This window comes from Zeugodacus cucurbitae, chromosome 5 (assembly GCF_028554725.1).
Source record: "Zeugodacus cucurbitae isolate PBARC_wt_2022May chromosome 5, idZeuCucr1.2, whole genome shotgun sequence".
Lineage (NCBI taxonomy): Eukaryota > Metazoa > Arthropoda > Insecta > Diptera > Tephritidae > Zeugodacus > Zeugodacus cucurbitae.
In genome coordinates this window covers 5,872,639-5,884,995 of record NC_071670.1, presented here as the reverse complement: position 1 = coordinate 5,884,995, position 12,357 = coordinate 5,872,639, and the positions used below count along the sequence as shown (strand labels likewise).

Sequence of the window (12,357 nt, the reverse complement as noted above, 5' to 3'; positions counted from 1 at the left end):
CGTTAGTCGTTAAGGTTTGTAATTTTAAATATTAAATAAAAATTTAAATTAAACTTAATAAATTTTTTCACATTTTTTTTTTATAAACCCGATATGATTTCAGATAATACTCTATTTGTAGAGAACTTACAAGGCGTTTTTATGCTCTGAAACTTCTTTCTTAACACATTTAACAATGCAAAAGAGATCCACATCGAAGACCTTACTGAGTAAGTGGGCTTACCCTTACTTTATTATTTCTTTAAAATATTAGCAAGCATTATCAGAGTTCAGAATCAGAACGACAGTACAAAGTGGACTAGGTATTCCCCAAATAATTTTAAGGAATTCTCCCGAGTTGACAGTCTTTGGTTAGTTAAAATCAGGATCCGTTCCGATTGCGTAGATCCAGAATGACTCAGACAATTACAAAGTGGACTAGGTATTCCGCAAATAATTTCAAAAAATGTTGTCGAGTTTACAGTTTTTGGCTGACTAAAAACGCAGGGTCCGTTTCGGTTACGTAGACCTGACTCTTGTGGGAAGCACTTCAATTGCACTCAACGAGTTTGCTTTCAACAATTCGGTCCATAGTACATAACAAGGAATAAGACTTCTACACTTCTACTACTATTTGTTACATATTTTTTCTACAAAAAATATTACCACGTCTGTAATATTCATCCTCAATGACAAGTAGGAAAAAGTATAAATTTCGACAGCCATTTCAAAAACAAAAGCTTCACCAGACATAATAACAAATTCTCTACAATTTCCCTTTAAAGATCACTTATTAACGGAGGAATGGATGGTGAGTTGTGCACGATCTTTATTTACTTCCACGTTTTACTAAAAGATGTGCCACGCTTCGTATTTTCAGACAATTGCACGATAACTGGTATAGAAAAATTCCCACATTTATTTACTGATACAACGGAAAACTATGAACTCGTCATTGCCAGCTTTGCCATCAGTTTGTACGCCTTTTTGGCGCTCGCCATGGTATGCGAAGAGTACTTGGCATTCGCCATGATTGAGATCTGTTATCGTAAGTTGTAAAATATAATTTATAGAGATCTACTTCAAACTCACTTTCACATCAAGGACTCGATATGACGATTGTTATGGCCGATGCCACGCTATTGGCGTTCGGCACGTCATTACCCGAACTGTGTATTTGCATAATATGCATTAATGTGGCCAAAACGAATGCGGGCTATTGCATGGTGCTCGGTTCGGTGGCTTTCGATAGTTTCGCTGTGGTGGGCTTGTGTGGTTTAGTCGCACGAGAGGTACGCCTTTATATATTGTAAACAAAGAAGCGAGCTACTAATCAAGTTTGAATTTTACAGCGCCTGACGCTGGATTGGTGGACTACTAGTAGAGATTGTGGCGGTTTCTGCTTCGCTGTTATTGGCTTCGTGGTTTTGACACTGGTTGGCACAAGCTGGTATATCAAATCAATGCTCTTGATAACTTTCTATGTTATCTATATAATTTATCTAAGCTGTGATAAGTTCATACAAGATCAGTTACGTGGTATGTTTGGAAAGTACTTCAGGTGATCTCATAAACATTTCACGACCATTTCTTACCCGCTTTTAGATTTGAATGATGAAACACCGCGTAGAGGTTCTAAATGTTTTCGTACGTATCCTGCCATCGTGCCCGTTATGCGTGAAAAATTTGCTAAATATGGTGATGACGAGACTTTGGAAATCACATTACATCCCTGTCGTTGGCCTAAGTCTGGTTTGGCGGTGAAAGTGCTTTGGATTATCTCTTGGCCTTTGCAAGTCTTATTCATTTTGACAATACCGGATTGCAGGCGTAAAAGTGCAAGATCTTGCTTCGTGCTGACAGTGTTGATGTGCATCATATGGGTCATGTTATTATCCTACATAGTTACTTGGGCCGTTACAATATTTAGTAAGTATTTGTATGCCAGGGAGAGACTGACTAAAATGTGATCCCTGAGACTGTCTGGGTTACATTACAGTAATTAGTTACATTACCGGTTTTACCCTCTTTCTTAAGGTAATAAAAAGATTTTTATCAAAAACGGACTGTAGATATCAGTTCAGTTTTGATCCCAAAGATAGTCAGGTTGACATGAACGGACCTTACTCTTGTTATTACCGGGCTTATACCTTTTTAAGGCGACATATATAATATTTTTCGGAAGAAGTAATACCACGGACTGTAGATATTAGTTCCAAGTTCATCAGCTTAAAGAAGTTGAAGGTTGACACCTCTCTAGCATCTATCATACTGTCTTCGCTGATATTTATACGTTGAACCATCCTCCCGATATCCATTGTTCAAAGCAATTCAGACGATCTCAAGATCATTTTCCATGATAGCCACAGTCGTCCACTATATTTTTACCTCCTCGAAGCCCAAGTATTCTAGTTCAGTTCTCTGGAATCTCATCTTCCAACCCACATCCGTCCAACCGAACCATTATACTTGAACTTCTATCAAATATAAGCGACTATTTTCGAGGCTTTGAATTACTTAAATCCTCCGATGGTCGTAAGCAGGATTTTATTTCCTACTCAAGGAGCGAAGCTTTAAGCTGTAGACATCTGAGCCACAATACTATAAAACATACAGCTACAGCACTAACTAATGTTTTCAAATACATTCAGGTTATCAACTCCGCATACCCGTATCAGTAGTTGGTCTCACATTGTTAGCAATCGGCGCTGCGGCACCCGACATACTCAGTTTTATACTGATGGTACATCAAGGTAATGAAGTCTATAAATTATTGGAACTATATTCATTACAATTTTTATTACGAACAGCTAATAGCGCCAGAGGTATATATTATGCGTGGACAATCAATAATATAAAGATGTTTCTCTATCTCGGCGTTGCTTATACGTTTGAGGTTATGTTGGATCTGTTGTGGCCGACGAAGTTTCATATAATCCCGCTATCGATGAAACTGATCTTCATGACCGCCTTGCTATGTTTTTGTTTCTTTATTATGTATATTTTTTTGTTGGGAACACGGTTTGTTATAAACCGTTGGATTGGTTGTATTTTCATATTGATTTATTTCGTCTATATTATTATTTGTACTTTTATACAAATTGAATGGGGTAAGATAGTGAATAAACCTTTTTGTGTACATGTGGAAATGTGATAAAGACAATTGAGATCGCTTAATATGACGGACAAAGTGGGAGCTTTCGATAGTATGTGGTAAACTGGAGAGCAATATGGGTATAGTAAGGCATAGTGTTAATATATCCACTCTGACCTCTGGTATATATGGACAATCCTTTGTTGTCCGGTCTCTCGAGTGTATTCTATGATATTCAGGTTTTGATACCAATTAATTCTTGCCTCTAGGTACTTATGAACCCGTCCATGGACCTTGCGCAATCGAGCTTACTTCATAGTAACTTCTACTCTAGATTTTTTTAAATGACAACCCATTTATAGTCTAGATCGTGTATCAGTCCTAAATCTATCTTCCAACTCGGACTTATTCTATATATATTATATATTTCGCGAAAATTTTCGATATACCTACGTGGAATACTATTTCTTGTGAGAGAGAAGCCCTCAGTGCCTCAAAAGTTTCTTCTAACTATGGAGTATTCTATTGAATATATATTCTGCGCTAATTTACGATACGTGACCCAAAAGCTCGACGAGATAATGATGGAACATCGTCTCACTGCCATAATGTTATCATATTCCGAAAACTGTCCATCATAAATAAAATTACTTTATTTTAGACTAAATAATTTATACAACTGTAGTAAATATATACTATAGTGTTATCGATATTTTGAAGTCTTTACTATGAAAGTAATAAAAATATTATAGAAAATACCTCACTAATTATCTACAGCGTACACTGCGCCAATTATGACGTTATTTCCGAGCTTTTGTTTTTACCATTTGATAGACACATAAAGTGTTAATTTTTTCGATAATTTTTGACAATTTAACACCGTCATATATACTCGTATATCGAACAATAGCGTAAACAAATAAAACTGCTTAGTAAGCTACTCAATTATCTGAGTCAAGTAATCAATACTACTAATTGTGGCGTTGATAAGTGCCTCCGATGGCGGAAAAATCCGAATTTTATTACTTTATTGTAAATACATATCGCTGATCTTGGCACGCAAATGCGTATAGTTTTGATTACGAACAGTTGCTAGCGTACAAGAGTGGTAAAATAATAAAAATATTTAAAAAGTTAAATTTGTACCCTGATTACATGTATTTTTAACTTGAGTGCTTTGAATTTGAATTTCATACGAGGGTGGGTCAATTTGTAGCGAAACTGAAGGGTGATATTGGATGGAATTTAACTTGGGTTACTTAAAAGATAACTATGGTCATCTAGGACCTAAAAATAATATTTATAGATCATAGAAATCTGATTATCTCTGATATAACTATGAACTATCTTCGATCTCTCATCCAAAAAAGTTCAATTAAATCTCTTCAGATATACTTCGTAAAATGGAAACGCTTAAAATGGGAATGACGAAGCATTATTACGATATTTGGATACACTATGGCAAAATATTTATAGATTACTTTAAGATCTTTGAATATAATAGTCGCCAGAAGTTACTAAATAATCGCATGAATCCGAAGAGAAAAACCTTTACCTAAGAGTCTAAAAATAAACCATATTTTTATATTTTTAATTAAAACCCCATTTGATTATCTTTCAAGTTAATTAAAACTTGCGTGAGAGCGCGTAAATAAGTTGAAGTGGTTTATTTTTGAATTTTCTAGAGAGTTTTACCAAATTACCAAGCCTTTTCAAAAGCCTTTTGCTTGGTAGTTTGTATTATGACTAATATATGACTTTGTAGGTACTACTTGTAGGTGACAACTTATCGATTTCGATATTATTTTTTAGATTTTTATTTTTTTTTCGCAAAACCGTGATTTGCATTGAGTTTGCCAAACTAAATTTACCACGGTTTAGTTTCTATAAGGTTCTACAAAAGCTGACTTTGTTTAGATCTCATGAGTTGTCTGTGTAAAAGCTTATGTGAAAGTTCATCGAAAGCTTTACGGTCTTTTTATTTCAAATACATTAGGAAAGAAGATGTGAAAGTTTCAGTAAAAGCTTTTGGCAAAACTGAGTCTGCCATGAAAAATAGTTGAAGCTGTTAAATCTTAAGTGAAAGCTCATCGTAAGCTTTTCAGATTTTTTTCAATCTCAAATCAAATAACATAAAGGTTGAAATGTTTTTTCGAAAGCTTTTGCAAAAGCTGACTTTGTTTAGATCTCATGACTTTTGTGTAAAAGCGCATGTGACAGTTCATCGTAAGCTTCACGGACTTTTTATTTCAAATACATTAGAAGATGTGAAAGTTTCAGTAAAAGCTCTTGCGAAAGTTGACTCCGTCTAGAAAAATAGTTGAAGCTGTTAAATCTTATGCGAAAGCTCACCGAAAGCTTTTCGGATCTTTTTAATTTCAGATCAAATAATAGAAAAGTTGAAATGCTGTATTGGTTGGCGTAAGTTTCAATGAAAGCTTTTGCCTAAGCTGAGTCTGCCTAGAAAAAGAATTTTAGATGAGAAAACCACTATGCTTTTATATCAAATGATAGAAAATGTGCAAGTTTCAGTGAAAACTTTTGCGAAGGCTGACTCTGTCCAGCAAAAGAATTGTAGATGTGAAAGCTTATGGGTAAATTCAGGGAAAGTTTTGGAACTTTTTAATTTTTCAAAAAAAATAATAGAAATTGTGAAATGCTGAGCTGTAAGAAAAATTAATTATTGCGATATTCACCAGGTTCACAAAAGTAATTTTCGCTAACGAATATTCAATGTTAATTTTCCAAAATCATAAATTCCATCAATAATTTATTTTCAACATGCAAGCTACCTGTCAGATACACATCCATAAGTAGACTGGCAAAACACTATCGTTTTGAACCCGCTGTTGACACGTGCCATTTGAATGACAGCCCAAAATTTTCCACACACAAAGGCCATCATAAAAATGTGCATGTAAACAGTATGTCTTTGTACATTTACATATATAATAGTTATGTTATTAACCCAAAATTTCACTTATCACCAAATGCATTGTTTCGCCCGTAAACAATCCATCCATACATATACACACGCACATTTTCATGCCTAAACCTAGCTTCAGCTGCAGCGCCGATTACTATAAATGCAGCGCTTATCCCTAAGACACACTTTAGAAGGCCGATAAACGGCAAGGCGACCACGTAGTCAAAACCAAACAACAACAACAGCGGTAAAAGTGTAGTGAAGTGCAGAAAAAATTGTAATTTTATTTTTCAAAAATAAAAATATTGAAAATAGTGAAAAAATAAAAATTTAAAAAAAATATTCGCGTGTGTTCACAAGCAGAAATTAATTATTTGCACTGTCAAATCACAGTTGAAACGTGAAACAGTATTTTTTGCATAGTTATTTTCAATACGAATGATGGACGAAAATTCAACGGAAACAAGTGAAAGTCGAACTTTCGTAAAAGATACATATGTGAAAACGAAAACAAAGAATATACGAAATCATTCGAAATTGTGGCTACAATTACGTTGTTGCATTTATGTTGGTGTAATTTTATTATTTTATACGAATTATCTATGGTTTGACGGCGGCTGGCGCGGACGAGCGGAGAAAGGTGAGAATAAATTCACAAAAACATAAAATCAGCGAACTTTCGGAAATACTAAGGTTCAAGCAAATTATTTTATACTCTTCAGTTATATAACATGAAATGAGCACTGTGACGTAACGTATGCTGACGCTGACATTTATCGATCGTAAACAGCTGATTTTGACAGTCCAGCTAGCCACATAACTTAATTAAAAAATTTTAATTGGAGTTGTGTGTTAAATTTAAATGCTTTAAATATCCGATTTCGTCTTAAAATTAGTCGAAATATAAGTTATTAACCGTTATTATTCATAATTAGTTGACTTTGACAGCCTTTGAATCTAGCTAGTTTAAAACATAATTTCGGTACTTGTTGACACTGACATTTATCGATCATAAACAGCTGATTTCGACAGATTGTATGACTTACGTAGCTAGACGGCAAGTAGAGACATGTCAAATGATTACTAAAGTAACTAAAGACACATCTGTATTATAATTAATTTCACCTAGTTTAGTACTAAGTCCAAATTTTTCGAAAGACCGATAAATTATAAAGCGGAAACATGAAACACCAAAGAACGACGGAAACAGAAGTGTTCACACTTCATAAATTCTGCCATATTTAATAAAAGAATCTTCAATATACACAAAATACATAAATTCTTAGAAGCCTGTACAATATTACTCATATACAAGTTACCTACATCTTCTTCAATTTATTAGATCAAGGCCACAGAGTCGTTCAAAGAAGATATGGTTAGGTTAGTTTAGGTGCAATGGCTGTTGTCCACCAAAGGATCCTCTTAGGCTATTAAGGTTAGTCCTTTGTGATGCCAAAAATTGTCCCCTTCACTTTAATTTCAGTATGGATAATGGACCTAGAACCTATCACAGATCTGCAGAGGTTTTTTACTTCTATATCCGCTAATTCGGTAGGATCCACAAAAATATTTGAGCCAAGCAATTTTTGCCTAGATCTCGCAACGGCGGGTCATTCCAAAATTATGTGTTGAGAAGATTCTACCTCATACTCCTCCAAGAAATTTCTGACGCATAGCCTCCGGTAAAACTTTTAGAATGACCAAGTGCAACACAATGGTAGTGGTCAGTTTGAACACCTATGACTAAGAAAATATCGTAGGCGTAGAGTTCCCTCGACCTCTTGCAATTTACGTTAAGCCGGAAGGATCTTACAATAGAACAGGTGCTAGTGACTGTCCAGTGCTTGCTCAATTCAGCTGAAGCCCATCCATCCAATAGTAAATTAGAAAAGGATAGTGGTGGTTCTACTAGTTACCAATCCACTGGCTTAACAAGCCAGATAGTGTGAGGGGATTCCAGACCCGATGGTTTCACAATAGACCATCTAAAGGCCTAGTTGTGTCGAGAGACATCAATTATAACCTTCTACAACTGATTACAAATAAAAAATGTAGAAACTAATAACAAAGAGCTTTAAAGCTCGTTAGTTTTAAGTTTAACAAAGAACAGTGCTTAAACTAAGCTCTAAACGCAAACATTGCACTTTAGAACACTTACTAACAATCATAAATATTAAAAATTCCACCACAACAGTGCCTCCCAAACAACCTCAGTCAACTGGTAGACAACTACTCAGTATTGTGAGTACCAGCGCTATTGACTTGGAGCATTCACAAGAAGACGTGAGCATAACAGAAATACATTACAACAACAAATATCAAAGAAAACACACAAATCTAGATGATAGTAAGACAACAACAACAAAAACAGCAGCAGAGAGCAACACTACACGCGCGAACTCACGGTGGACCGCTGACAGCGCAGTCACAGCCACAGCTATAGCTAACTGTACAGCACCCGCGATCTTGGAATTCCCCACAGACGGTTTAACGCGCGCCGAACGTCAACACGGCTGGATTACGTTACATATTTTATTGGCACTCTATTGCTTTTGGTTGTTGGCGGTAATTTGTGATGATTACTTTTTGCCAGCCATCGAGTTGATATGTCAAGGTGAGTTAAAACCCGCCATATAACGTAGAATATTAAAAAACTAATTCCAATTTTCCGCTCAACAGCGCTACAGATGCGAGCCGATGTGGTCGGCGCCACTTTTATGGCAGTCGCCACTTCAAGTCCGGAACTCTTTATGAATTGCGTTGGTACATTCGTGACAAAGGGTGACATCGGTATTGGTACCATCGTGGGCTCGTCTGTATTTAATTTACTGGCTGTACCGGCATGTTGTGGTCTATTTGTCGGACAATGCGTGCGTTTGGATTGGTGGCCGGTAAGTCGGGATTGTCTCATGTACTGCCTGGCGGTTATAGCACTGATCTGTACGCTCTGGGACGGCAAAGTGATGTGGTACGAATCGATGATGCTCTTTTTGGCGTACTTCTTCTATATGGCAGGTAAGTTTTGTACGGGGAAAGCGAAGACAAAAGTACTGAGACTTTGAGCTTTGGGAGCCTCAGTTTAGGTTCGGCAAAAAATCGAAGTTCTGAAAGCCAAACTAAGTTTTCCTTGTTCTGGAAGCTTTTGTTTCCATCTCATCTAATTATCCACAGAAGACCGTTTAAACTCTTATTCCTACTGATCCAGACTAAGTTCCTGTGTTTTATCTCTCTCTCCCTTCCAGTGATGTACTACAACGATAAGGTCGCACGCTCAGCACGTCGTCTGATCTCTCGTTATCGCCGTAAATTGCGTTTGGTGTTCTCCTATCGTGAAGTTGGTGAGCTAACACCACTCATTAGACGTCAGCATACCTTCAACAGCATTACGAATTATACATTAGCAACATCTTTTCAAAGTAGTAGTAATTGTGCTTCAAGTAATAACCTGGCAACATTTTATATACCCGAATCATCAACACAACTGCATCCCAGTTTGGAGGATGTCGAAAGTTGTCGCTCATCTACGACACATAATGACAGTTGCAGTTGGACAGTAGCTTCTGAACCAAATTGCGTTAATGAAACTGGTGAGTGTCAACCGTCTTTCAATTATGATCTCTGGTACTCACATCCTCCATCTATCTCCCTTTCTCGCTCTCGCTCTCTTTTCATTGTAGATTATAACGCAACAGATTACGCTGATACACCTTGGGAACGTGGTGATGCTTCGTGGTTATGTTTCTTACTTCGTTGGCCCATAACATTTTTGTTATATATAACGGTACCGGATAGTCGTCGACATCCACAGGCCAAATATTTAACATTTGTGGCGGCGATTATGTGGATTGCATTGATCTCTTATGTGGTGGCTTACGCGATAACGGTAATCGGTGAGTTGTGAGACCAATTTTATTTTTACTTTTAGTTCTGAAACTATCTTCATTAATAATTAATCCCAAACTCAACCCTGATTTGAAAATCACTTTAAACATATCTCTCACTAACTCTTTCTTTACAGGCGATACACTCAACATACCCGACTCTGTTATGGGTCTCACAATACTCTCCGCCGGCATGAGCGTGCCGGAAGCTGTCTCTAGCATTATTGTCACGAAACAGGGTCTCGGCGCTATGGGCATTAGTAATGCTATCGGTTCGAATACCTTCGATATTTTATTGTGTCTCAGTGTGCCTTGGTTTGTCAAAGCCTATTTTCTACCCAATCATCCGGATGAAATGTGGGTCGCACCCAGATCTAATGGTCTCACATATTCGGTGATCTTTCTGCTCGCATCTGTTATTTGTCTCTTTCTGACATTACTCTTGAATCGTTTTAAATTGGATCGTAAAGTGGGTTTAATATGCGCCATTTTATATGTCTGTTTCATTGTATGTGCGGCACTCATCGAACTCAATGTGTTCTTTCCGGTTAATCTACCCGTTTGTGAGCACTAAGTGCACCACGATTGAGGGAGAGAGAGAGCGGGTGGTGATGGAGCGGGCTTGGACAATCAAGTTAACCAATCTTGCCAATATTAATTTTTGTGAACTTTAGATTTTGCACAATTAATTTTCTATTAATATTTAAGGTAACAATAAATGATAATAATGTGAAGCAGTAAAAGTGCGGGTTTTATTTAAGGCTACAATGGCACAAGTGTTTGGATCGATCTCTTTGGTTTGTTACTATCTGAAGTGAGATCGCAGCTGTTATCAACTAAATATATTTTCATTTTGCATTGTGTACTTTTCGAAACTTATCTCAATAATTATGACATTTGCTATTTATTCGCGTTATTATCGTCTGGTATGTCACTTTCTCCTTTTTCTTTTTAGATGATTAATGATTTGTTGTTAGGCAGTTAAAATGCAATGTTTCTGAATTGGTCCGGTTTTTTATTACATTTTATTGTAGTCGTTACTTTTTAAAGGTCTACTTCAACAAATCAAGTGCAATCCACCAGTTGGAAGTGGACTATTTTATTCGATCGATAAACGATTAGAATACCAACCCGCTCGGAAATACGTACCAAACGAGTTGAAGGCCAAGTGTTTACCTTACGAGAATAACGAAAAATTCCACGTTGCAAAACAATAGAGATTGGAATCGACGAAAATGGATACAGTGTTGAGGTCTCTTTGAAAATGGAAAGCTCCATAAATGAGATCCAGAGCCAGAAGGCTTGCTCTGTCACAAAGTATGAACGGCTTTATCTAGTGAGGGTAGAGGGTTTCTACTAATATAGATCCAGAGCTAGAAGGCTTGCTCTGTCACAAAGTGTAGACAGCTTTATCTAGTGAGGGTAGAGGGTTTCTACTAATATACAATAAAGAAACCTCATCCGATTTAGAAAACTTTAATTATGAAACGTAGATTCACAAAGTATATGCGAACTAGTGTAAAGAGCGTCTACTTCAGAGTTGATAATCGAAAATGTTGCTTTAATCTTTTTATAATACTGATATAACGACTTCACACATGAGTTTTGCACTCCAGAAGTCTGAGTAGTGTACTTTTTAGATATGAATACATATATAAGTTAATTAATCCTACTGCACCTTCTGTGTTAAGAACTACTTTATTGCCGTTTCAATGTCTACCTCGAGACTTTGCGTTTAATTTCGTATATAGACACCTTATAAAGGTATTCAATCACAAGTAAACGAGATTAAGCACTGTCTAATATGAAATATGTACTCAGTGCGGAGACCCCAGTTTTCTAGTAATAAAATCTGGTGTAAGGAATCCCGACATATAAGATTAAACTGATTACGAATGTTACGTTTGACCATAGGAAATTCTAAAGGTATCACTATCCGATATTACAGTTCTTCTGCGCTCACAAAGCTTCCCAAACTATTGAACTCTATTCGGTCTTGCAGAGTAAATGTTTAAGCTGAGAGATCTCTTCTTAGATCAAGCAAATTTACAGCCTATTCTTCGACCACCGCAAGGTCTCTTTACTATTTACTTCAAGTAATCTATACACTAGATCAAATGAAAGTAGACGCTCAAAATAATGGACGAGTACAAATCACCCAGCAGTTAGTTTCGACCCGCTTTTGAACTTGTTCGATTTACAGCCTGGTTCTGACTAATAAAACTATACTATAATGCAAGCAGAGTACCTGTTGTAAGCACCATTCCCATTCGAATGCAAAGACTTTAGAGATTATATTATATTTTACATTTTAATCTATTACAAAGCTTAGACAATTTTGTTTATATTAATTTCTATTGGTTCTCACACTTTTTTCTTGTTGCAGACGACTGATTTTTCTATATTTGCTTTTTTCATTGATTTTTTTTCACATTCTCACGCCCACTTAGCATTCATTTAAACCCCCGTTTAAGAGC

The 12,357-nt window shown here is 36.4% G+C and overlaps 2 protein-coding genes and 1 long non-coding RNA gene across 3 annotated transcripts in view; 2 read left to right on the top strand and 1 right to left on the bottom strand.

The window, feature by feature from the left end:
* Positions 1-12,357, bottom strand: part of LOC128921871 (uncharacterized) — a 125,887-nt gene that overhangs the window by 75,368 nt on the left and 38,162 nt on the right. The gene's annotated exons all lie outside the window — the stretch shown is intronic.
* On the top strand, positions 635-3,155 carry LOC105218568 (probable sodium/potassium/calcium exchanger CG1090). The gene is made up of 7 exons (XM_011194248.3): positions 635-790; positions 860-1,027; positions 1,084-1,271; positions 1,332-1,518; positions 1,585-1,908; positions 2,631-2,732; positions 2,790-3,155. The coding sequence occupies exons 1-7, from the start codon at positions 784-786 to the stop codon at positions 3,131-3,133; spliced, it is 1,320 nt and encodes a 439-aa protein (XP_011192550.2). The 5' UTR covers positions 635-783; the 3' UTR covers positions 3,134-3,155.
* LOC105218567 (sodium/potassium/calcium exchanger 4-like) lies at positions 6,428-10,614 on the top strand. Its single transcript, XM_029044389.2, has 6 exons — positions 6,428-6,639; positions 8,194-8,613; positions 8,679-9,014; positions 9,242-9,586; positions 9,677-9,889; positions 10,018-10,614. Exons 1-6 carry the CDS (start codon positions 6,438-6,440, stop codon positions 10,452-10,454), a joined length of 1,953 nt encoding a protein of 650 aa, XP_028900222.2. The 5' UTR covers positions 6,428-6,437; the 3' UTR covers positions 10,455-10,614.